The sequence below is a fragment of the Hemicordylus capensis genome, chromosome 2, assembly GCF_027244095.1.
Source record: "Hemicordylus capensis ecotype Gifberg chromosome 2, rHemCap1.1.pri, whole genome shotgun sequence".
Classification (NCBI taxonomy): Eukaryota; Metazoa; Chordata; class Lepidosauria; order Squamata; family Cordylidae; genus Hemicordylus; species Hemicordylus capensis.
The window spans coordinates 118,738,571-118,764,796 of record NC_069658.1 but is presented as its reverse complement, the minus strand read 5'-3'; the positions used below and the strand labels follow the sequence as shown (position 1 = coordinate 118,764,796).

Below are 26,226 nucleotides of genomic sequence, written 5' to 3'. Positions count from 1 at the left end.
ACATGCTAAAACTAACATGATCCATTTTAAAAGCCAATCATTGTCTGACAGTCCATGTTGAGTAACACAGGCCTACTCAACTGCAAGTACCTAAAATTGCATCACTGCACTTCCATGACACTATGGCCATTGTTTCCAATAGCCATTGTACTGCAGAAGTGCAATTACAAACATTTTTACATATTAGCCCTAGACTGCTTTTGCGCAACACTAGGGGTGTTGTTTTAGGCTCCCATAGCAGCATGGACAGTTGAGAACTGTCCACATTACATTGCATGGAATGTCTGCCAGTGAGCTCAAATTTTACATCAAAAGTGGTGTTTACTCCTTATAAGAGCTAATACATTACATTAGAAGTGGCCACAAAATCCACAGTATCTGTGACATTCTCAACAAATTCAGAACAATTTTACTCAGGCATTGGCTTTGTTTTGTGTTTGTGCTGCTCACCACCCCATCTTTGCAGCTAGAAGCAGGACCATTACGGTCATGGCCTCCCAACTCCAAAACTTCTTTCATGAAACAGTTAGGAATACCTCTCTCTACTAGGTTACTGGGAGCCCTTTTTTTTTCTTTGTAGCGACTTCCAATTTGTAGAGGGTTAGCAAATTCTTTTATTTCTTCTTGTTTTTTATGACTTTTTTATTATTGCATTTTTGTTGTTATAAATTATTTTGGACTATTTTCACTGATTGAAAAGTAGAGTTATAAACTACATAAAAGTAGAGTTATAAATACATGCATATAAATTACAGGCCTAATAAATTCCCCAAGATTCCGCAAGCTTTCTATTAAACCCAAGTTTTGGGTTCAGCCACTTCTGAAGTTTCTTTTGTTCTTTCTGTTAAGCGTTCATCGGGATGTACAGATATTCAGTTGGACACTGGGTAGTCACCATCACTATCTTCTTAGCATCAAATATTTTAAACAGAAGCTATCATAATTCTAATTAAAATTTCCCCCAAATATTGAAGCAATTGTTCTCCAATATGTTGCTCTATGGAGCCAGGCTATTATTTTGATATATATCCAGTATATATCACATAAATAATTCAAAGCGCCATTTTCACATTCTTATTCATTCAAGACTGCCATTTGAAGTTCAGTGTAAAAGATAAAATGGGGCAAAACATCCTAATTTATACAAACTAGTGGAAGACCAAACAGTCAGTGATGAACCAGGTGATAGTTCCATCATGTGTTCAAAACATAGGGAGAGGGGGAGCAGCAGACCATAATGCATGCATTCTCTCACCCTTCACTTGTATCCCCTGGTTGAGAGGCCTATATGGGCCACAAATCGTCCTCCAAAAAGATGGGAAAGGGTCACACATAATGATTATCTGGCTCCCATTATTTACTTGATCCTTCTGAGGGACAGCAAATAGTCTGTGGGGGCTTTAATTGGCCCTTGGGACTTACATTGTGCAGAACTATATATTATGGAGCAAATTAAGAACTCTTTTTGTACTAGTCCCAGAGTTGGTGTCTGTTGGTACAGCTGATGTCTGAAATAGTTCTTGTATTTCTCTCAGTGATCATGTTTTGACATACAAATGATGTCAAAATAACTGGGTCACTAATTATGCTGGTTATTAGTATTCTGTTCATTTGCTGCAGTGCTGTTGTGTGCATGTGTGACAATGCTCAATCATCCCACATGGCAGCTCTATTCTTGTGCAGTGTCATCAACTTGCCTAAATTGGTCTTGAATTGCAGCGTTCGTGTCATTGCTGAATGACTCTGATTAGACTTCAAGCTCTTCTTCACATATAGCATTTAACATTTGCCCTGTCTTGAAACTTTTAAAATCCATATATGGCTCTGCTTTCATAGAAGAGGAATACAACTAATTCGTGCTTATGTTGCCTGATGAGAGTCATTTTTGACATGAATTTAATAAGGTAAGTAACGAAGAGATATACAATGACATTTAAACCATAGTGTAAGGATAAATATTTATCAACTGTGGGTATTTATCCTACAATGGGGAAGAAAGGGCTATCAGAATACAATACAGTAAACTTGCCACAAAACTGTATTAGAACTTGAAACTAAAAGTAAACAAAGTTAGGAAACAGGAAGTTAAACCAACGTGCAGATGTGAGCATATGTGTATTAAAGTAAAGTGTGCCGTCAAGTCGATTTTGACTCCTGGTGCCCACAGAGCCCTGTGGTTTTCTTTGGTAGAATACAGGAGGGATTTACCACTGCCTCCTCCCGTGCAGTATGAGATGATGCCTTTCTCACATCTTCCTATACCGCTGCTGCCCAATATAGTAGCAGCGGGGATTCGAACCAGCAACCTCCTGCTTGTTAGTCAAGCATTTCCCTGCTGCGCCACTTAAGTTAATGAAATAAGAATGACCATTATCTGGTTTAACTGGCTTATGACCCTTTCAGCAGCACGGTTCCACTTTAAAATTTGTTTTGAATGGACAATTTTTGTTTTCTGCTTCTGAATTTTTGGATGAATCTAAGCAAAAAAGCAATCTGAACAATAATATCCTTTGCAGCATCAAAAATGCAGTGACAAGAAGGAAAGGAATATATCTGTTATTTGGACTTTAATTCTAAAAGGTCTTTTGTCAGGAGCTTTGACTACCAATACAAGACTGAAGACATAATAAATACAAAATGTAGACAAACAACAAAATACATATGCAGTGCATATTAAATGATGGCTTCCTTCTGTTGGTTGACAGCATTTTGGTATCAAACATGAGCACATGCACTCTCAAGTAAATCCCACTGAAATCAGTTGTACTTATTTCCAAGTAAATGTCCCAGGATTAGGTTGCTTGCTTCTTTTCTTATAACTCTGGGACATGGCCATCTGGAAAAACCCAGAAGTGACAGGGACAAATATTTTCTGTCATTTCAAAAAGCAATTTTATATATGTCACTCAGCAAGTACTGTGGACATGTCATTCACCTCAGGTGAATTAGATCAGCTGTTAATCAGAATAAATGCAGAATGTCCTGGACAGTGTCGTTTAAAAAAACACAACGAAGCCTAAATCCAAGGTAGAGCTGTAGAAAAAAATGAACACATTCTGGGAGTCCTATCCCTTAGAAAAATAAGTGCCAAACTAGACATAACATTGGAGGACCCATGATTTGATTTCTAGCATTTACAAACATATTGGAAAGCAGCCACATGGGGAGAGATGAAGGGTAGAGATGATTCAGATCATGGCGCAGAGGTGGATGGGGGCAGTATTCCCTCTAACAGAGATTCCCAGATGTTGTAGGCTACAACTCCCATAATCCCCAAGCAAAAGCCATTGCAGCTGGGGATTCTGGGAGTTGCAGTCAACAACAACTGGGAATCCCTGCAAGAAGGAACAATGGGTGGGGGAAGGGTTACTGCCCCTCTTCCAGTGCTGAGGTCCTGATTCAATAGGGCTTCAAGCAGATGATTTTAGAGTTTTTAGAAACCATAGGAAATTTGATTTAGAAACCATAGGAAATCACAGAACTCATACCATCACATCTAAGTTGGGTCTAACTCCACATCTGTAACCAGTTCCAGGACAAATCATTGCATTCCGTATCCAAGCAAAAGCCCCTGATTCAAGGTACTTCATGCATCTCCATTGCAATGTCCCTATCATTCCTATTATGCGGTGGACCCGGAAAGTGAGTCATGGGCGCGCATACCCCTCTGTTCCTTTTTCGTGCCTATCAGTCTTGGTGCTATCCCAGTCCCATTATGCTTGTTCCCATAGGAATATGTTCACTCTCCTATTTCTCTGCCACAAACTACTTTGTGTGGCAGAGAGGGCAAATGCCCAAGAGGAAAGCCCAAAGGTTTAATAATTTCATTGTTTTGCAAAGGCATTATTGTCTCTGTGAAAAAACAGATCCTTTCACAAAAAACAATTAACATACATCTGCAGAATCATTCAAATTAAATAGCAAGCTAAATAGGGGCTTTCGCTCAAATTTAGGAGGGCTGTTTTCCAAGTTAGATACCTTGACAACTATATTCATTCTCTGCTTCACTTATCAGAGTACTCTCTGTCATCAATCAATGCCAAAAAGTGTCAGTCGGCAAGTGCCTAAAGAGATCAATGACCCTAAAACCTTTTCCCAGCATTTGAAGTATTCAAGCCAGTGTGAAACTATGCAACTCTGATGCACCCCACCCTGAGTCCATTTCTCCTCTGCAACCTAACACTGATCACATCCTTAAATATCGATGTACGGGTTGTTTTCTTTTTTCTTTTCTTTGCAAAGAACACTGGAAGAAATAATGCTCTGAACTTAGTTTTCAAAAGGAAGGCACAAGGCAGATTCTCTCCCTCCTAACAACATTGCTTGTTGGATATGTAACAGGGTTATTTCAAGCAGAATGATTTCTTTCAAGCCCAGGACAGAAAACTCATTTTTAATTGTTGTTCACCACATTATTGAAGTTTCTTGGTCTTCCTATTCATAGCACTTGTGTGATTTTAAACATTTTGGTTGTAAAGAAATGTTATTTAAGACTCTAACCTGGAAAGCTAGCACCTCTGGCCCGCCCTTCAGCCCTTCTATTGCAAAGGTCTCCAGGTGCAGCTTAGGTAGCTGCAGGGTGAAGTCATTCCTGGTTGCCGCAGTCCGTGACAGCGAGATCTGATCTCTGACCTAAAAGGGAAAAAACAGTATCAATGGTAATTCCCCTTCAGACACATTAACTGGGATGAAGTGGGTCCCCTTGAGTCCACTGAGTGGACTTGCATTGATCGCTGGACCTGAAATCCATGAATAAATTTAGGACTAATTGATTTTTCGTTGCAAATAAATCTCTAATTCAGAGTGCTGGGAGAGAATGTTAAGAAGAAAAAGCATCCTCTTCTCTAGACTGAAATGAGATGGGAAGGAAAGTCACTAAAGGCTTCTTGTCCAACTAGTACAAAAAAATTTCTACAAAACACAGTTGGCAATTTGATACTAAAAAAATAAAATTGTACACACTGAGTATATTATGACTACAATTGCCTACTTTATTACAATCAGAATTGTCACCTATCCTAATGCAGCAACATGCACACACCCTCCCCCATTTAAAACAACAACAACAATTGTTTTATCATTCAGACAAAGATCTTATTTTGAAGGTGACTTTTAAGGGTTAGGGTTTTTTTTTTTAATTAAAAAAATTGATTGCAAACTGCGATATATTGGACTATCAGGGTATTTTAAAAACTTCAGTTAGTTGAGCAAATAAGAAGTATTATGTCTATAAAAAGGCTAACTCCAAATGTCGAGTAACTCAGCAGCAGACCTCCTGAACAAGTAGCTCCGATGAAGAAGAAATCAGTATTCTTTTCCAAAATCTAAATAGTTTGGATTTAAAGTATTCCAAAAGGCAGAGTTTAGAGAAACAACAAAATGCTCAGCGCTGTAAATGAAAGATACCCATACTTATGGAGACAAATATAACCTTATGCAGTTGGTACTGTACTGCCACCTTCTGTCAAGGTGAGAAATCCCTCCATTCATTATGTTCAGTAAAATATGAAGTACAATGTTTATAATTTTGTCTATCAGTTTATATTCCCATATTAGATTCACATCACAAACAATCTCACATCATTAATTAAAAGCAGAGAATCCTTACGTAGTACAGAAATTTTCAAATGTGCTGTTCACATCTATTCTTAATTTTTTTCTATATGGGATCAATTACTACAGCATTATTAATGCTATTCTGCCATATTATTTGTGAAATATAACAGCCAGTCTTTACACTGAACTGCATAATCTTGAATCACCAATATTTGATATATTACCATAAAGCTGTCAAATTAAAATTATTTCTTTGCAGCAACTAATTATTTTTTGTAGTATATGCTTTGCTTTAAATAGGAAAAGAAAACTGAGCAAATGCCATGTACAAGACATAAAGATTAATTTTGTAATGTCCTATAGTTCCTATAAACACATGCCCTGGCACTAATGAACAATCAAGGTATTTTACGTAAAGGTAATACCACCATAAAATTACGTTTTGAAATCCAATGTAGACTAATTTTAAAGCCTAGATTATATTTCTCTCTTCCTTCTACCCATAATTATATTTTAAGAATAGCTTTACTTTTTGTGGATTAAGCTCCTGAATATTTTCTCAAAAACCCTGTAACTACTTTAGAATTTACTCATCTATTACTTTCCATAGGTATATATAGACACACACACACTTTATATATATGATTTGCAAATCTTAACTGTAATTATACAGATTTACAGGACTGTGGATATATATATATATATTCTGTGCTATAGTCTATGGGAATAAGGAGCCCTACATTTCCCAGGCTGACCTAAAGTATTCCTGTCAATACCTGTGGCTGCCAAACTTATGCACTGTAATGCAATTTTTATAACGGCATAGGTCCTCCACTCATTTCTACACATACTGTTCTAGGTTCAGGATAGAGAAGTGGAACAAACACCGTCTCCAGAGTCTTCTGTCGGCATGAGTAATTTTGTTCAGATGTTAACCTTGCCTAACGCGATACAAACATATTATTTTCACTATATCTCTAATAAGACATTTTTCACTTGATTTGTTATAGTTTATATATGCTAACTTTTCAGTTTCTCATTGTAGCCAATATGCACAAGATAAAAGAAAACATTAATGTGGATTAAGGTACTAAGAATTTATCAACATCAAAACCACCAGTGTTTTGCCTTCTACCCTTCTGAACCATAGTCAATAGATCTAAATATTTTACTGCACCCTGGCCAATTCATTGTTTGATGTTTAAAAACGCACCCAGAATCAAAGAAAATTTATTAAATTTGAGCCCCCAAATGAGATACTATTAGCTTTGAAAGTCAAGTTTAACTGCGATATTGATGATTCTCTTTTTTCTGTGACAAAATTCACCAGGGAAATCCCTGATGTCAAAGTACCAAAGCAGATTGCTAATACTGAGAAGGGAGGGGAGGAAGGGAGTACAAGGAAGGGTGGGGGAGGCAAGAGAGTGGTTGGAAAACAATATATCTGTGCTGAACACACTGAACACAGAAGAGAGAGCAAAAGGTCCTTTAACCCCATCTCTGGGTGGTTCTGCTTTAACCACTAGGGTATAACATCAGCTGGACAATAAAGCAAGCAACATGTATATATTTAAAATGTAATAAATGTAATAGTAGACCATAATCAGAGAGAACATAATAATTCCTTCAGATATAGACCTCTGGACACTAGGAGTCCCAAGTACATTTTTTGATGTTTTTAATTATTTTACATTTTATTTCCATTCACTTTATACTTGAATGGCACTTCATTTAGCTTTTTAAGTGAGATTTCCCCCCTGATAGTCATCCATGCTCTATTGTAGTGAGCGAGAGAAACAGAAATATTTTATGTATAGGTGATCTCTTTTTCCAGACGTTGATGGTTCACTATGGCATAGTTCTCAGTGAGATAGCAAACCTGTATCTGACCATACCTCTCCAGAGGTTTGAGATTGGATTTTTCTCAAACATATAAGTAACTCACTGCACATGGAAAAACTAGCAGGTCAGGGAGATGAGTGCTTTCCTAGACTTTTACCTGAAATGGTAGTACTCCAGGTGTATGGCTCACTCAGTCTTGTGAGCTACTACCTGAAATTTGGAGTGGTACGACCTAGAGGAAGGTTTACTACCTCAGTTAGAATAGGCCTTTGAAGCTTTCAAGTTGTCCCACTGCTCCAGTAGAGATACATTATGACACCTAGTAAAGCATACCTACAGTGGACTCTGTTCCTCAATCATGTTTGTCCACACACTTTTTCACACTGTTGATTTGAGAAGCAAGAAAGCAGGGATTCCCAACTTTGGGTCCTTAGATGTTATGAGACTACAACTCCCATCACCCACAGCTACAGTGGCTTTTAGCCACTGCGGGATTCAAACATTGTCCAGGGACCCAAGGATGGGAACCCCTGGTCTTAGGCTATGTAAAAACTACAGGTTCCCCCAAGGCTTTAAAGTTCCACAACAGAGTTATTGTTGTACAGATAAAATACACCTATTTTATCTGTCCCTCAAACCATTTAGTTGTAGTGCTTGAAAAACTTGCAAAAACTGTTTGACCAGATGCAATTGTGGGACAGAAAGAGTTAATATGGATACTGTGAGCAATTACTGCTCCATCATATTGCCCTTCAGTCTCTGAAAACTGATCAGCTGTACACAGACTTAAAGAAGAAAGGACCCCTCTCATCCAGTAGTAACACACTTATTGTGGAAGCTGCAGAGCTCAAGTTGATACTGGGCTTGTTCTCTTCCCAGAGAATTTTCAAGTACATGCAAGAAATCAATGTAGACTGATCTCTCAATCTGTGTATACTGCAGTGTTCAGAAGTACATTGGACGTGCTTTCTAAACCTCCAGGCAGATATGCTCTAGACCAGGGATTCTCAACATGGGTCCCCAGATGTTATTGGCCTTTGGTTGGGGATTATGGGAGCTGAAGTCCAACATCTGGGGACTCAACATTGAGAACTCCTGTTCTAGACAGAACAAGAGATGCTGTGGCTGCTTTGAAGTCAAATTATCTTACCTGAAAACCCTTCAAACTATTTCTACATGAGCAGAAGCTGTTTGAGGTTTGTCATGCACCAAAACCCGTAGACATGCTTAGAAGATGCTCTTAGTTATTGATACTTCACAGATTCTGTAGTTAACACCATGTGAATCTGAACTCAAATTAATATTTGCCCCATCACACAGTACCCTGCGATGGCTTCTGAAGCCTCTTACCTCCATTTGCATCACCTCATCTCCTATTATGCAGCAGTAGGACTGCAGCGGGGTTAAACCAGAATGCACATGTTCAACTTTCACTCAAGCAATTCCAGCTATTTGAGCCAGTGTAGTTGCCTGTATATGCAAGGGGGTGGGAAATGTGAGAATATAGGCATATTCAGGGGTGGGTGACTATGCAAAAAAAAAAAAAGCTTCTCAGGTCACAGTTCAAGGCTTGGGTTAAGTTTATTTGTCTTCTGCACTTCACATTTATATTTGATGAAAACGAGTGTTCCTTATTCTGAACTCCCAACCCAGTGCTTTTTAAAATCTGAGTGCAAAAAAAAAAAAAAAGCAACTTGGGATTTGGGCAGGGAGAAGATACTGAAGATAAAGCTAATGAAAATTCCCACATGTGTACCTATGGATCACAGTTTATCCCAGGGAAAGGTATCAAGCGGGAATGGAATATAAACCTGCTTTAAACTTCAGTGGAGCAACATGGGAACGGGAATAGTAACCATGAAGTACCTCTAATGCAATAAGAAGGCCTCTGTTTCAATATTTCCCTTATTTTTACAGGACTTTGAGAACTGGGTGCTTTTTGATATAGCTGGAACCTTAATTTTTCAGTTGGGCAAGGGAAACGCTCAGGAGGGGGGAAAAGAATGATTAATACGGACAAAAACTAATTTTACTGAACCATATCACTGATGTTTTCCAACTCTTCAACACAATCCCTAAAGAGAGGGTTTATTATTTTATACAGAAAAAGCAGAAGCAAGTGGGTAAAACATTTTGAAAATATCACCACCACCTAATATTTTTATGTAAACATACATAAATTACATTTACTGTATTCCTCCAATTTTCTCAGATGGTCATCAATGTCTTCTCTGTGGGAGAACAGCAAACATGAACAAGTATCAATGGCAACACATCTAAAGATTAAGTTGGGATTACTAAACCTCTCAGATTAGGCAGTGGCTGAACCAACAAAGCAGTGCTGCACAAAGCTATGAGTGACAATCCAGGCAGCAGATTTTAGCATCTCTAAGGAAAGGTTTACAAAGCCAACAAGTTTTTCACTAACAATTTTATTTCAAGTAAATTCAAACAAAATGATACCAGCACATGCACAACAACAACAACAGTCCAACGGAAGCAACATCAAGAACCTGGAAGAGAAAGAACATTACAAATAGTTGGGCATTCTCCAGGCTGATAATATTGCACACGCTGAAGTTAAAAGAAAAATTGGAAGTGAATACATCAGGAGAGTTAGAAAAATCCTAAAGTCCAAACTCAATGGCAGGAACACCATACAAGCCATCAACACCTGGGCTATACCTGTTATCAGATACACTGCAGGAATAATAGACTGGACCCAGGCAGAGCTAGAGACGCTAGATCGTAAGACCAGGAAAATCATGACCATCAATCATGCTCTGCACCCCCGCAGCGATGTAGATAGGCTATACCTCCCTCGCAGTTCAGGTGGAAGAGGAATGCTGCAAGTCCATCAAACAGTAGAGGAGGAGAAAAGAGGCCTTGAAGAATATATCAAGGACAGTGAAGAAGATGCACTTAAAATGGTCAATAATAAACTATTCAACACCATTGAAACAAAGCAGGCCTACAGGAAAGAACAAGTCAAGAACTGAGCAGAAAAATTGAAAAATAAGCCCCTGCATGGTCAATATTTGCACAATATAAGTGGAAAATCAGACATCACCAAGACATGGCAATGGCTTAAGAATGGCAACTTGAAGAAAGAAACAGAGGGTTTAATACTGGCTGCACAAGAACAGGCACTAAGAACAAATAAAATCAGAGCAAAAGCAGAAAAATCAACAACAAACAGCAAGTGCCGCCTTTGTAAAGAAGCAGATGAAACAGTGGACCACCTAATCAGCTGTTGTAAAAAGATCGCACAGACTGACTACAAACAAAGGCATGACAAGGTAGCAGGGATGGGACACTGGAACATCTGCAAAAAATACAAGCTACCTGTAGCCAAAAATGGGTGGGACCATAAAATTGAAAAAGTGGTAGAAAATGAAGATGTAAAAATATTATGGGACTTCCGACTACAAACAGACAAACATCTGCCACACAATACACCAGATATAATTGTAGTCGAGAAGAAAGAAAAACAAGTCAAAATAATCAACATAGCAATACCAGGGGATAGCAGAATAGAAGAAAAAGAAATAGAAAAAATCACAAAATACAAAGATCTACAAATTGAAATTGAAATTGAAAGGCTGTGGCAGAAGAAGACCAAAATAATCCCAGTGGTAATTGGCACCCTAGGTGCAATTCCAAAACAACTTGAAGAGCACCTCAACACCATAGGGGCCACAGAAATCACCATCAGCCAATTACAAAAAGCAAATTTACTGGGAACAGCCTATATCCTGCGACGATATCTATAATAACAGCAACAACATTGATAATAAAATCCAGCCATCCCAGGTCCTTGGGAAGGACTCAATTTCTGTATAAAACAAACCAGTCAACAACACCTGTGTGACTGTGTAAACAACAACAACAACAACAACAACAAAGTTCAAGTGCATGCTTGGTTGTTGTTTTTCTCATGCTAAATAGCAGACAGATCAGGGCCCTGCAGATCAGGAACATGGTAAAGGAGAAGGTCCCTGCCATGGACCTCTGCAGATTAGCAACAGTTTTATAGGCTTTAATTTAATAGTTAAAACCATCTAGTGGGGGAATTATTATCTATGTATTTACAAATCTATTAGTCATGACATGTCAGCTTTATGCTGAATAAAGAGCTAAAAGCTTTCAATTTCAGATGTATCAAATGGTTCAAGGTCTCTTGTAGAATGTCTAACATATTCTGTCCACTCAACATCATCCAGTTTTGTTATTCTTACCAACACTGCTTTTGGTAACTCAGTCTAATAGGGGTTAAAGTCTATTGAGAATGAAAGTCAAATAACACACTTCAGTACATAGTCAGTATTAGAGTACAGACATAAATTGTAACATATATCCATGTATTTTGGGCAGCTAAATGTAGCTTTTTGGAGATGTGTTTTGGAAATGAAAGAGGCAGTGTTACCACAATTGCTCACACACGTGCACACTACCCACGTGTATATCTATACCTCTGTATAAACTTGAGAGAATTTAGCTCAACACCAAATGTGTAAATGCCAACAACAAATGGACTGCAGGGCACTCCAGATGAGCAACGGATTCGGAGACAAGGCATTAAAAAAAAGAAAGAAAGTTTACTGATAAAGGAGAAGCACAATGTAAACTGTGGCATTTGAAAAACGATGTAGTTGCACAGGGAGTGAAGATAGCTCTCCAGGACTAGATAAAAGAAGGAGGGGAAGTGAGGGAGTGAGGGCTGTAAAACCCTAGTGGGTGGTGGGTGATAGAATGCAGGGTGCAGGGATAAGGAGAAACAGAAAGCATAAGACTGGAGGGTTTAGAGTAGCTTGTCTCTATTGGCTGTTATATGTGTGATGTCAAAAAGGGAGGGTTTTCCACCAGGAGAAGATTTGGGGTCCCTTACAAAGGTGTTGCCAAAGTGAGGACAATGAGACAGTGAGGTTCCTGCATGGCACCATGCCCTGTGACACTAGGTGTGCCCAAAACTAACAAGAGGAGTTCCCAGGTAGTTGGGTGTAGAAGTTAGCCCGTGGCAAGCTCATGTATGGAATGACTCGGCATCAAGAACCGTATGTAGGCATTATGTTGTGTATGCATTCAGATGTGTGTACACATATACATGCTTTTGTATGAATGACTGTACATCCTGCATTCATTTTAAAAGTGAACCTGGGTAAAGTTCCTCAAATACAAGGTACAGATAGGAAGCGTTCCATTGTACCTGTGTTCAACATAACATGTCAGTAACTGTACCTGCATAGAGATCTGTACCTGTGTCCACAGATGATATAAGTGATGAACATAATGTGTGAAAAGGGCTACCGTCTATCTAAGGTTCCACTCAGGAGTCTAGGGGCTCTCAGTCACTCAGGCACAGGAGTAGTCCCATGACAAGTCCATGCAAAGAGTGACCCAAGGACTCTGGTTTTCAAGAGTGTTCAGGGCAGTCTAGTGCAGGCCTCTACACAGCAGTCCCATATAAAGGGAAAAGGTTTGAGTACATGGCGTGTACTTGGCTGCATGGGTGTACTGTTAATAAGACAAAGGGAAATGAATGTCTCCTGGCCCAGAGCCTCTGAGGGGCCCCCATGGCCAGTCCTTGTCCTCTCTCTAGTCCCATAGCCATGAGTGTGAGATGCAGTCCCCCCAAGCAGGTTCTCTGTGACTCCTGATTTCCCTTTTGTCAGCCGGAGCGGAAGAGAACAGCAATGGCTGCCGCAGCAGAGAGGCTTCTTGGGCTCCTACTCCGCTTGGCAACTGAGTGCAGTCAGGATAGAGCTGGGACTGGGAGCTATCAAGCTTTTCAAGTGGAAAGGAAAGTCAAACAACTCTTATCCAGGTGTTATTTTGTGTGCAATTTGTTTTTTGTTTTTCCTGCTTCTCACATTTAGAAAGAGAGAGAGAGAGAGAGAGAGAGAGAGAGAGAGAGTGTGTGTGTGTGTGTGTGAGAGAGAGAGAGAGAGAGAGAGAGAGAGAGAGAGATTGTTTGTCCCGAGCTATTTTTAACTTTAAAAAAAATGATTTTAAATGATTGGGTTCTTCCCTCAAAGTCCTGATGACCCATGTGAAGTGTTCTTCCAACTTGCAATGAGTCATTTTCCTCTCTGTGGAAAGGAACGAGGGTGGCGGCGGCAGGGGGTTTATTGATTGGTTCTTTGATGGTGCCATGTTTGTTGAAAATATACTCAATTGTTTTTCAACCAAACAGGTTTTCAAAAAAATGTTCCTTGCTCACAGAATGGCTCACAATACTTGACAGTTGGGGAAGAGTGGAGCTAGCCTAGCATTTTTCCTGATTGATTGCTAATTTTAAACTGGTTTGCCTGGATATCCCTTCATCTGCCTTTTCCAAATGAAAAATATTGGGTTTTAAAAAAAATAAATCCTGCCATGCTACAGCCCGGGCAAAAATGGTAAAGCTTGGAACAGAAGCTTTTTTTGGAACCCACAGAAGTGGAGGAGAGCTGGTCTTGTGGTAGCAAGCATGAATTGCCCCTTTGTATTTCACAAAGCTGATACTGTTGTATTACTTGGTTCTGCTGTTGTTTATACCTTGTAGCTGTAGTCTCCTGTCCTCTGTTAATCTGCTACACTATATTACATGTGTCCTTAATGTTGTTCTGCAGCAGAGAGATGGGGCCAGGAGAAAGAGAGGAAGGCAGCAAGGGGCCCATTTTAAAATCTCGTCTCTGGGCCCACTCCAACCTTGGTATGCCCCTACTTGGCTGGTTGGGTTTTTGGGGCAGTCACAAGCAGCTTGCATCATCAGAATTCAATGACAGCAGGATCAGCAGCTGATGCTTCCCAGTAATGTTCAAAAAGAACACAAACATTGGGGCCCCCGCTTTTATAAGGTACTGAGGTCTTGCACATGATCGTCTGAGGGAGGTTGGAGGTAGGAAGGAGCCCTAACCCTGATGCCCACACATGACCAGAGCCTCTGTTGGGCTTTCCTTACTCATTACCCAGACGAACATGGCTGCCAAGAGCTGGGAGGAAGGAAAATCTTCCAGGTATTGGGAGAGATCTCCCACAATGCACAGGGCTGCCAGCAGCAGGGAAAACCTAATTACATCACAGTTGCCCCCTGATTGGCCATGAGGGGGAAAGAGGCAGGGCAAGACCCATTCAAGACATTTTGAGCAAGTGATCACTGAGTGGGCTGTGCAGAGCTGCACATTTACAGATCACAGCCCCTCCTGCCACAATGCTCTCTAACTAACTAACAAACCAGCCGGCTGCAGGGACCTGGAAAAGTGGACACATGATCGATAATCCCAGTACCAGGGCTCCTGCACAGTACTAACCTAGTTTTAAGATTGAGGGTTAGAAGCAGAGTTACCCAGATTAGAACTACCAGGCTTGGGGATTTTGCCCTGGTTAACATAAGCATCCAACCCTGGATCAGAGGCAGATAACCTAGTGGACAGCGGGGAAATGCTTGACTAACAAGCAGAAGGTTGCCAGTTCGAATCCCCACTGCTACTATATATGGCAGCAGCGATATAGGAGAATGCTGAAAGGCATAATCTCATACTATGTGGGAGGAGGCAATGGTAAACCCTTCCTGTATTCTACCAAAGAAAACCACAGGGCTCTGTGGGTGCCAGGAGTCAAAATCGACTTGATGGCACACTTTAACCTAGATTTAGATGTGCATGTAAAAAGGCTTCTTGTCTTCTAAAAAATCTCAAAGACAGGAAAATTTAGGATTTCAAAGTGATCAAAGAGATCTGAGGTGTGGGTGCGGGTGCAGCAGTGACTATTCAGAGGAAGTGCAAAACAAAAGGGCTTTATTGTACCAAATCTACATAAGTTACTTAGAACCTGATTTGGATCCATAGTTTTTAACCAAGTTAAAAATGTAGAGGTCGGGAAATGGCTTAGGCTGCAGCACAGCCAGCAGAAGGCAAGGTGACTGCTATAGAGCTCACTCTGGAGCAAAGAGGACCTTACAAAGCCTGTCTCCTGCTCCACCTTCTTGGTCACAGATAAAGGAGAGGGAGGAAGAGGAGAAGAGAACAAGGCAGAGTTCTGACAGACATGTCAGATCTCCAACAGTGTTCTGTGATGGCAGCAGCAGATCTCTTGACAGTTCCAACTGTTGGAGGTGCCCTTCCATCATGGCGGAACTCCTGCCGACAAGGCCCAACAGGGGCCTTGTCAGGTCCAACATGTTGGGTTGACACAATTGCACAGGCCATTTATTTATTTATTTGCAAGAAGAGAGGCACTGTTCAGCAGTGGCATCGTAGCTTCTTCTAGGATAGTCCAAATACTAGAGAAATCAACTGCAGCTATTTATACCAAAGCTTTGTGGACTAAGCATTCACTGGTCATACTAAATTCACCATCAGAAAGGTTCAATGGTTTAAAAATCAGTTTTGGAGTTTGGTATGAGTGATGATGAAAGTGGATTGCTGGGGGAAAGCTATGTGTACTGTTGCTTTCATGCATCACAACGCTGATTCACAGTCCTTAGTTCCATCTTCACAACCACAGTCAAAGGCATTACCATCCCCATTTTACAATTCAAGGGTCTTTTCGGCCACAGACTCTTGAATGTCCAAAGCTATCTAGTAAACTAATGATGGAATATTTGAGTCTAGGTACTACCATTAAGTTTTTATCACCATTAACTGGGAAAAACACATACTTGTGTACATTTTCAGTCACAGACTGCAGTAAGATGAAAATGTGTGTATTCAGATTAAGCAGAATTGTGGAAGCTAAAATTAAAGTTATCTGGATATTGATGGGGCCTGGCTCTTGCACTACACAAACTAAAAGAACAACATAGACACAGCAGCTAGAATACACTCAACATTCCCTGCAGTTATACACGGCAGGGCAGAAACGGTAATGGGAGACACACGATCTTTCAGGAAGCTCCTTTGCAATTACTCAACTTCTCATTGAATGATAGCTGATAAGCATCCAAGGAACCCTAGGGTTCACAGGTATAAAGTTTGAAAACCACTAAATTCTTGGTGGAAACATGGAGGCTCCAAACTTCTTTGTAAGCTCTGTTGCTAAAACAGCATACAGTATATACAGATCCCGAAGCAATGTTTGAGGCGCATAAGACAGCAGACTTACCAAACTTGCAATGTGAATAAGTTTTTTAAAAGCATAATACATATAAGATGGCAAAATATGTTTTATGTCTTTTAAAACAATAATCAAGTGTGTGGCAAAGCTCATATGGCTGACACATTTGATTCTCAATTGATTCTAAAGACAACTCTGATACAGTAGGTCATTCTTAATCATGTCTGGGATATGCCACTAACCAAGGTGACATGTTTCAGCCTGTCGGTACTGAAATCTCTCTCTATGTAGATGACCTTTCACTCCCTTCTGTGCCCACAGTTCTATGATCCTGATTAACTGTTTCCAAGTGACTTTCTGAAACTATCATTTGCAGACAGCACCTCCGAAAAAGTCCCATTAATAAGTGTTGGGGGGGGGCAGGAACACATTCCAGTGGCTAGAGTAAGGATTCAAACCTAATATTTTAACTGACAAAACCTGGATTAAATAAACGTCTGATTCTTATTGTCATGCACAACAGCTGTATTCAGGGCTGGGCAGCATGTTTAGCTTATTAAAGAAAGAGAAAGAGAAAAAGAGAGAAAAGGAAAGAACCAGGGAATGGATATAATTACACCCTAAATACATCAGAGGAGTTAGCACAGGAGTTAGGAAAAATTATGTATGTTAAAGAAGATTAATGGCTATAAACTATCCATAATACATTTAAGCTAGAGATCCAAAGATGTTTTTGAACTATTAGTGGCATAAAATTATCAAAAGAGCCTTCCTAGATGAGTCAGGGAAGTAAAGAACCACATTGGATTTGAATATTATAAACTATTAGCACTATCCAAAGTTAAGCACTTTCAAGTCCCATCATTTCAATGGGAGAGATTTAAGCACATGCTGAAACCAATGAGACTTCAAAGTGCTTAGATTCATTTAATTTGGTACCACAATTGGGACCCATTGGGTCAAGAAGTATTTTGTCCCCAATTATATACTGTGGGGACTTCCTTTTTGCTTGTGCTCTGAGGTAACAAGAGTTTGCAGACTGAAGACTGGGATGCTGGGCAGGACTTTTGTTCAAAGCCCCAAATAATCTCTTGGGGTGACTTTTGTTTCACATCTCCACCTCTGAAATTAGGAAGGAATTTTTCCCATAGATCAAATTGGCTATTTGCCAATTGAGCTTTTCTCCCCACTTATCCTATTGGCCTTACTCTCCTGAGAAAGACTGTTTTACTGTACTACTCTTTATATCAAGAAAGAACTTGCTCCCAGATTGTGGCATTAAAGGTGTGGTACAGAAATTAATTTGAATTCTGATTGCTTCCATACATAGAGGATGGGTTGAACTGGGTGATTTCAAGGCTCTTTCAGTCCTCCAAATCTACAATATACTCTCTCATACTTTATATTGCAATCCTATGCACCTTTACTCAGAAGCAAGTCCCACTATGGTCAGTGGGTATTACTCTCAGGTAACTATGCACAGGAATGCAGCCTTATACAGAGAGCAAATACAGAATATCAACAGCCTTATACAGAGAGCAAATACAGAATATCAATACATCTCAACCAAACCTAATATATTTTAAAATCAGTAGATTTAAATCAATAGATTAAAGAATATATTCTTCAGCTGGAATCAAAAGAACAAGACCTTCCTTTCAAGAAGAAAAAGTCTAGTATAGTAGAATTTTCTGAAAAATACACTAGCATTAAAAAACAAAACAAAAACAAAACACAAGCTCACTTGGTTGAAAGATTAATTTGATCCAGGCCCATTTAAGCAAACACTAAGCACTATGCCAAAGCTATTCTGTATTTGTGGGATGTGCACAATAATATGTCCCTTATGGACAGATTTCATTGACCTTGGGCTGGAAGTGAACCCATGTCTGGAGACAATAACAGCTAACACATTAACAAATTTCACAGCACTCTATACAAGGATGTTTCCTTACTTAAGGAAAAGTATACACACACACACACACACACACACACACACACACGACTTCCCAAAGAATGAAGACAGACGGCTCTGGCATTAGTTACTTAGATATGTCTAAGCTGAAAACAGTTAAACACATGGATATGACATTCTGCAATGTCTTATCTTTAGTTTGTCAAGGTTTTTAAATCCCCCTTGAGCTGGAGTACCATTTTTAGCTTGGCTAGGTCAGAATGACACTGAACAATATGAGTGATGACACACTAGACAGCTATATGGACAGAGATGTCATCAGCAAGCCAGCTGTGCTAACACCTGTATGTCCTGCACAATTGATCTTTAGGAACACAGATCAAGAAAGTGAGGTTATTAGGGGAACAAAACAAAAAAGATGGTTAAGCCATTTGCAAAGCGGCAGGATGAACAGTGCGATAAATAATTTGTAGGGAATAATAAAGCAAAATATCATTTTAAAAAACATTTTGCAACCCACGTTGCTTCCAGAAGAGAAAAAGCACTGTAATATGCCATAATCCTATTAAGATCAAAAATAGGACAAGTCATGTTTCATGGGACTTCCTTAAAAAACAAACAAAAAAACACCAGGTACTATTGAAACTTTAAATTTTTTGTTCCTTTCCTGTTTAGTTTTTTACATGTGCCTACTGGTCCGTTTCACTTGTGGCAGGTGCCAGATTGATAGACAAAAGCCAAGAATAGGTACGGCACACACAACAGCAGCCTCAGACTCCTGTCACTGTCCTGCCAGTGCATCTGAGACTTGCATTCTATATTTTCAAATCAGAAAAAAGCTGAGTTGCAAGTTTCAAACACCTAAATTCACAAAAGGAGGGGTTCCTAATTACATAGCTAGACTCCTATACGGAAGCAACAGCAAGTGAATTATTCTGACTGTCCACAGATCCCACTCAAGGAGTACTTGGGAGGAGGAGGGAAAAATAATTTTCCTGTACAATTTTATTTCAAACATAAATGCTTTAGAAAACCTATTGATCAAACCTTATTTACCCAATCTCCTCACTTACCTGAGTTCATAATGGATAATTTATGCCCTCAGTGTCACTTATAAGTTTAGTACAGTGCCAAGAACATTGTTGGCACAAAATGAATGTTAACGTAAAAGATTATTATTTACATTTTATATCCCGCTCTTCCTCCAAGGAGCCCAGAGTGGTGTACTACATACTTAAGTTTCTCCTCACAACAACCCTGTGAAGTAGGTTAGGCTAAGAGAGAAGTGACTGACCCAGAGTCACCCAGCAAATATCGTGGCTGAATGGGGATTTGAACTTGGGTCGCCGCCCACCGCTGGACTCAGATTATGCTGTTGGACCTGGAAATCTTTTTGTTTTCAGCATATTTTACCCACAGGATAGCTTCTGTACTTTAAAACACAGATAGCAGTGTATCTGACAAGAAAAGTATTTACAGGTGAACCTCGCATTTGCTGATCCAACATCTGTGGTTTTGTGTATCTAAAGTCAGATAATTGACACCTGATCTTGGCATATGCCAAAAATAAAAGGTTCACAAAGGGTTAATTCTGCACAGAAACAGGTTGCTTACCTGTAACTGATAATCTGGTAGAGATCCGTCAATATCCATAAGAATGGGTTCTGCACCTGCGCAGGAGCCGAGCGGTAGCCATGCCTGAGCTAGTCGAAGCGCCCAGGCCATGCCCCCACGCAGCAGCATGCTATTTAAGGCGTGGCTGAGGTGCGAAGTCCCTCAGTTCTTGGACAACCACTTCTGCGTTTGGACCTACGGTCTGCCTCTGTATTCAGAAAGTTCCTCTTGTTAGTTCATCCAAACCTTTTACTGTTTTTCCTGGATTTTGACTCGGACTGGTTGACTTGCTTCTCTGTTTTTTTTTACTCGGAACGTGTGACATACTCTCTGGCTCTTGACTTGGACTGGCTTCAACAACCTCTGGTGTTTTTTACTTCGGAACGGACTTGGGACACGATAGGGCTGCCAAGAAAAAATCGTTCAAATGGTGTGAGGGCTATTGGGCTAAATTGCCATCTAAAGACCTTCACAACCTGTGTTTGTTGTGCCTCGGTTGTAAAATATGTCTGTCCTTCTCGAAGCAGACACGGAAGAATTGGGCGCTCCACCTCTAGGCAGCGCTTTATGACGAAGTCCTTTGACACCAGGCACTCCTCGTTGCTCGACTTCGGCAAGCCTTCTAAAGTGATGCCTAGATCGGCATCAACATCTCCCTCGCTTTTGAGCAAGCATGAGTCTTCGCATCGCGATTCGACAATGACAGGTCGAATCTACAAAGTGCTCCGCGAAGGACCGTCCTTCAACATAGACATCGACAAAACCTTCAACATTGGCGAAATCTTCAGGATTGGCATCGGGATCGAAGTCAACATCTTCTTCCTCGTCCTCTTCCTCTTCCAAGTCCCACCATTCTGAGAAGCCTGGGAAATCTACTAAGTGTCGAGGGTCTGATCATGCCCCTCTGCCTGATGACAAGTGCCGAAGGCTCCAGGACGATCACCGGGACTGTACACCTTCGCCTTCCTCGGCACAGCCTGTGATGCCTGCTCTCCCGACAGAAGCGCCACCAATATCTGTGCCTTCAACATCAACAGCTCTTTCGACATCAACAACTGCTGTGATCTCTCATCAACAGTCTACAATGACGATGCTCGATGTTGAGCCGACACTGGTGAATGTTCGTTCGACACCAGTGTTGACCTCGATATCGGTCTCCATGCCACTAGCCAGTTCGCTATCCCCGGCTCCGACGCTGTTGGCCTCTTTGGCTTCTCCTTCAATGCCACAGGCTGTTTTGAGATTGCCTTCTGCCCTGCATACGCCGGTCCTCTCCATGTCAACACAAGTGACTCCTCGGTATTGAGCCCCGATACTGAATTTTGAGATCATCGACGTTGATGCTGAGGAGAATCTCCCTTCGGCTACACATTCTCTACTTTCCTTATTGGACTCTACTTCTAGTGCACACTCTGCATCGACGTTCAAAGGTTTTCTCCCCGGTGATGTCGACCCTGCTCCACATGTTGTATCTCCTGCTGTTGCATCTACGACTGCTCCTTTGCTGGCTGACCATCTCAGTCCTCCACTTTGTGGCATACATGTGGTTTTAGCCATACCACGCTGGGTACATCTTCCCCAGGTGCTCCTTATGTTTGTGAGAGCCACAAGCTCTGGAGACCCATGTCACCCTTGCAAGACACCCGTCCCACCACAGCTGATGTCACTGTGGCCACCCAGACCACCCGCCTGGTCCTCCCTTCAGTAGGCATCTCAGACTCCTGCAGTGTCTTTTCATTCGGTGTCCACCCAGACTGTCCCTTTACCTTCTACTCTTGCTACTGCTGGGACACAAACGGCCTCTATTCCAACAGATGGCGACAGACCTCCACCAAGCTCGTCATTGGAGCATTATGGTTCATCTGATTTCGAATCGGACCCTGATGATGAAAGCACGATTGTAGAACCTCCCACGGATGTTGCACCAATTACCTATGTTTCTCCTAATGACGAACTCAAGGCTTACCACAAACAAATAAGAACAATGGCTGAAGCTTTGGGTCTGGATCTTCATTCTCAGCTTGCCACTATCGACGATCCAGTGTATAACTTCATGTTGAGGTCGCAATCTACTGCCCCAGTTGCTCTGCCAATGTTGCCTGTCATCACCAGGGCCGCTAAATGTGCCTGGGAGGTCTTGCATACCTCTACCCCGACTTCAAAGAAATTGGAAAGTCTTTATAGAGTTCAAGATAAGGACAATGAATACCTTCTTAAGCATCCAGCACCTAATTCCTTAGTCATTGACTGTGCCGCAGCTTGAAAGTCCGGCAAGTGCTACACTGTCCTTCCCGACAAAGAGGGCAAGAAGCTAGACCTAGTCGGAAGGAAGGTCTACTCGACCACGTGTCTGTCTATAAAGGTGGCTAACTACTCTGCCTGCATGACTAAGTATGCCCATGGCTTATGGGAACTTATCCATGGGTTTAAGCAGAAGAGCCATTTTGAGGGTCGTTTGTTTTTTTAAAAACAACCCACCCACCCCCCATGATTTTTCATGAAAAAGCCCAGATTTTGGACTTTTAGGGGGCATTGCTGAACACCTGGAGACTAGTGGAGCATGGTAGGGCACTCCCACCTCCTGTTTTTAGGGCCCTTTTTTAGTGTTTCTGCAGCCTCTAGGAACCTAACCTCATGAGTCCCATTGATTTAATGACTCAGTATCCGTGGTTCCATTATCTGCAGTTGTAGCGGAGAATGGAAATCCCGCAGATACTGGGGTAAACCTGTACAATTTATTGTGAGGATGGATCCTCATGTGCTTATTTCTATCCCATGATATGCACCAAAAAGCTGGTTCCCAATTTACATATTTCAGGAGGAAAAGAGGCATGTACACAACTACCCCCATGTATCATTTTGTACATTTCTCTCCTTCTCTTCCTCCTTTCAACAACAACAAAATGTGACACGGTCCTCAGGCAAAACAGCAGATGAAATATATTTCCAGAAGATATTTTAGATGATACAGACACTGAAATGGAACTTCCATTTGCTACAGACCATAAAACCACTATGATACAGTTTTTTTTAAAAAGACAACCACCATAGTTGCACTGATCAACTCAACTAGAAAACTGAGGAAGCTTGATAGCTATCTCATCTCACTTCATCTTCCAACCATTGTTATATACTGAACATTAGATTTATAACTAAAGCTACAATCCTATGCACACCTACTTGCGAATAAATCCCACCAATATCAGGACATACTTCCAATGGGCTGGACTGCATGGCTTTCCCCCCTCAAAAACTATTTATAATAACCATGAAAAATGAATGTCTAAAACTCACAATCCTAACTTTCATATGCTGTGAAGGAAACGGCAAAAAAGCCAGCAGTTGCCATAGCATAATATGGAAAACATTTTGAAGCTCATTCAAAGTTGCCTGTGAACCAGGTTGGGATAAGAGAAACTGCTTGGGAGAGAAAAGAGATAAAAGAGCGATGAAATTCATGAGCTAAGCATGTTCCTGGGAGTATCTGGGTGGGAAAATCATCAAGATGGATTTTCTTGGGAATTTTTTAATGCAATAAGACAAATACTCATTATTCTTCTTATTGTTTTAGGTATCGGCAAGGAGAAAAACAGTACATACAAAATGGACAGAGGAGGGAAACAGATATTGCTTTTAAAACAGATTAACCAAAATGGAAAATCATAGGAACAAATGTAGGAATTCTGACAGTGTAAGGATTAAATTAGCTGAATGTCAAAATACCTCCTGGGGATTCTACAAGTCCCCAAGTTCAGCTACTATTCACTACAGTAGGCATGTCTTGGTACATGCCTACATGTTTTGGTACAGGCATGTTTTGGTACAATGGATCATGGCATCTTCCTCACAGTCCCAGCTAGCAGGGCTCACGTGCTCCTGTGCACACACAGAGATCTGGAAGTAAATTCTTGGTCAATTTCTATTTTTTCTGCAGTTCCTTACAGAATAGCAAGCTGCCAATAGTAACAGCTTTCTTCAGAAAAACAGTAATACTGATTTTCGACAGGCAGCGCACAGTGATGTATTAAATAATTTAGGCTAAAATAAAAGTCTAGTTTTGAGAAAAGACTGAGACTGCTTGATACACTGTCCTATTGTTATGTTTGCTGAGAGCCTGGCTACACATTACTTGCTATGTGGGTAGATAGGGAAGCCAAAGCCAGACTAATTCAGAAGTAGGCAACCTTAGTTCTACAGTTGTCATTGAACTACAACTCCCATCATCCCCAGAAACCATTTTTGTGGCTGGGGATGATGGGAGTTGTAGTTCAAGAACAACCTGAGAGCCAAGATTGCCTATCCCTGCTCCACTGTTCAGAATTCTCAAGGCAGTTAATAGCTAATTTCCCAAAGCTACTCAGAAGCCAGGGAGATTAGCTGAGTGATAGGTAACTAGAAAGCACACTGGCCAGCAGCACCTCCTTCTCTCTCAGTAGGACCTGAAGGCAAATACCTCCAGCTTTTCTAGACTATTGACAGTCGAGAGGAGGCCTTTAAAATTCTCAGAGACGGCTTTTTCACACGGCAGGTATAACACATAGCCAAGCTCTATCTGAAAAGGGGTACAGAACACAATACCTCATCAGCCATCATCAGTCCCAGGGCCCTGGACATCTGCGCCTACCAGCCAGATACTGAAAGGCCCCTTCATACAGGTTGATAATAGTTATAATTCTGACTACTTGCTATCACGTTGTACTTCTCAGTCAACAACAACAACAAAAGCTCATTATGAGTCAAACATACACTGAAATAGTAGACAAGGAAAATAGACATATAATAGGATTACAAGAGGGAGAAAGCTGAATTCAAAAAGTTTGAGATGCATTTCCTGTAGTTGAAGATGTCAGGAAAAAGTTGGACAGAACTATCTCTTTGACTGGTTATTACATTAGAAAGTCCAAATGTAAGAACTCATATGGGCAACGATTTTACTGTGCATTTTATCACATATCTGAACCTGAGAGTGGTAAAATCCTCCTTACCATGGGTCAGTGGACAAGCAGGGACAAATGTCCCTGGGCCCAGAGGGTCAGGGGCCCCCTAAAGGGCCCCCAAGCAGACTGCCCCACTGTCGCTTATCTTTGCCCCTGTGTGGCGGCAGGCGCTGTGGCTAGGCCGGGCATCTCCGGCCAGCCGGCGTCCACCCCCCCTGGCTGAACTGCGCACCTGCGATGTCACAGGCATGCAACATGTCACAGGCATTCAGGCACACAGTTCGGCTGGCCGGTGAGAGGGAGGGAGGCATGCCAGCCAGAGAGGCCCAGCCTGGCCGAGCCACAGCACCAACCGCAATCACGGGGCAAAGATAAGAAGCGGTAGTGGGGCGAGGATGGCAGAGCAGGGCAGGGGCAGTGGTGGTGGGGGAGATAGCTGTTTTCCCGCTCCTTGCATCTGATGTCAGACGCAGGGGGCAAGGCTAGGGCACGCGCACACTTGGCACACACGATGGGGGGGCTACAAAGATTTTGTCCCTGCGCCCCCTGGGGTCTCGCTACACCCATGCTCCTTACCATATGGCAGGGTGATACAGATGACTAAATTATAGACAGAGCTGATATCCGGATAGTTTGATCATCTTTATGTGCTCATAGTACCATTAGACTGTAGAAAAATCAGCCTAGGTTTCCTATTTTCCCACATGTAATGCAGGGGGGGATTTTTCCACATGTAATGGGGGGGTCATCCTGGAGAGAATCTATCTATGTTGCCACTTAGATAGACACCAACTTGACGGCTCTTAATCAATCAATCAATGTGGGGAGGGTGGGAGCATGTGGATGGGAGCAACATCTTTGGTTTATAAAACTGGCATACATAATTCACTTCAGGGCCCAATTCCTCACACAGAAATAAGCATCCTAGTTACAATCTTGCTTTTAAAGACGTTTATTTTATTTTATTTCATTTCTATTTATGTAAACAGCTTTGGGAACTTTTGTTGAAAAGCGGTATATAAATATTCATCGTATTTGTAAGTTTATATCATCCGAATTTTCCCTAGATAGACAGGTATTAGATATAAACTAATCAAATCTGGAATTAGAAAAAAGCTAATGAAATCTGATTTTTAAAAATTGGTTAGAACTGTTGAATTATTCTATGACTAAACACTGTTACAACAAATATAGCACTGTTTTCACAACGGAAGGTCTTAAGAGTAAACTCTCATGTATTTCTACATTTTTGAGGCATTGCTCTCCCACTGTTACTAAAAAAAAAAAAAAGCCAAAAGCACAGTATGCATTAATATTTTAGGCTTC

At 41.0% G+C, this 26,226-nt stretch overlaps 1 protein-coding gene across 6 annotated transcripts in view; it reads right to left on the bottom strand.

Annotated features, from left to right (window-relative positions):
• The window catches only part of CCDC171 (coiled-coil domain containing 171), a 259,692-nt gene that overhangs the window by 64,826 nt on the left and 168,640 nt on the right, over positions 1 to 26,226 (bottom strand). For all 6 annotated transcript variants that reach the window (XM_053301832.1, XM_053301835.1, XM_053301831.1 and 3 more), the window contains one exon: positions 4,501 to 4,632. In XM_053301832.1, the coding sequence (XP_053157807.1) occupies positions 4,501 to 4,632 (132 nt within the window). The remainder of the gene's footprint in view (positions 1 to 4,500; positions 4,633 to 26,226) is intronic.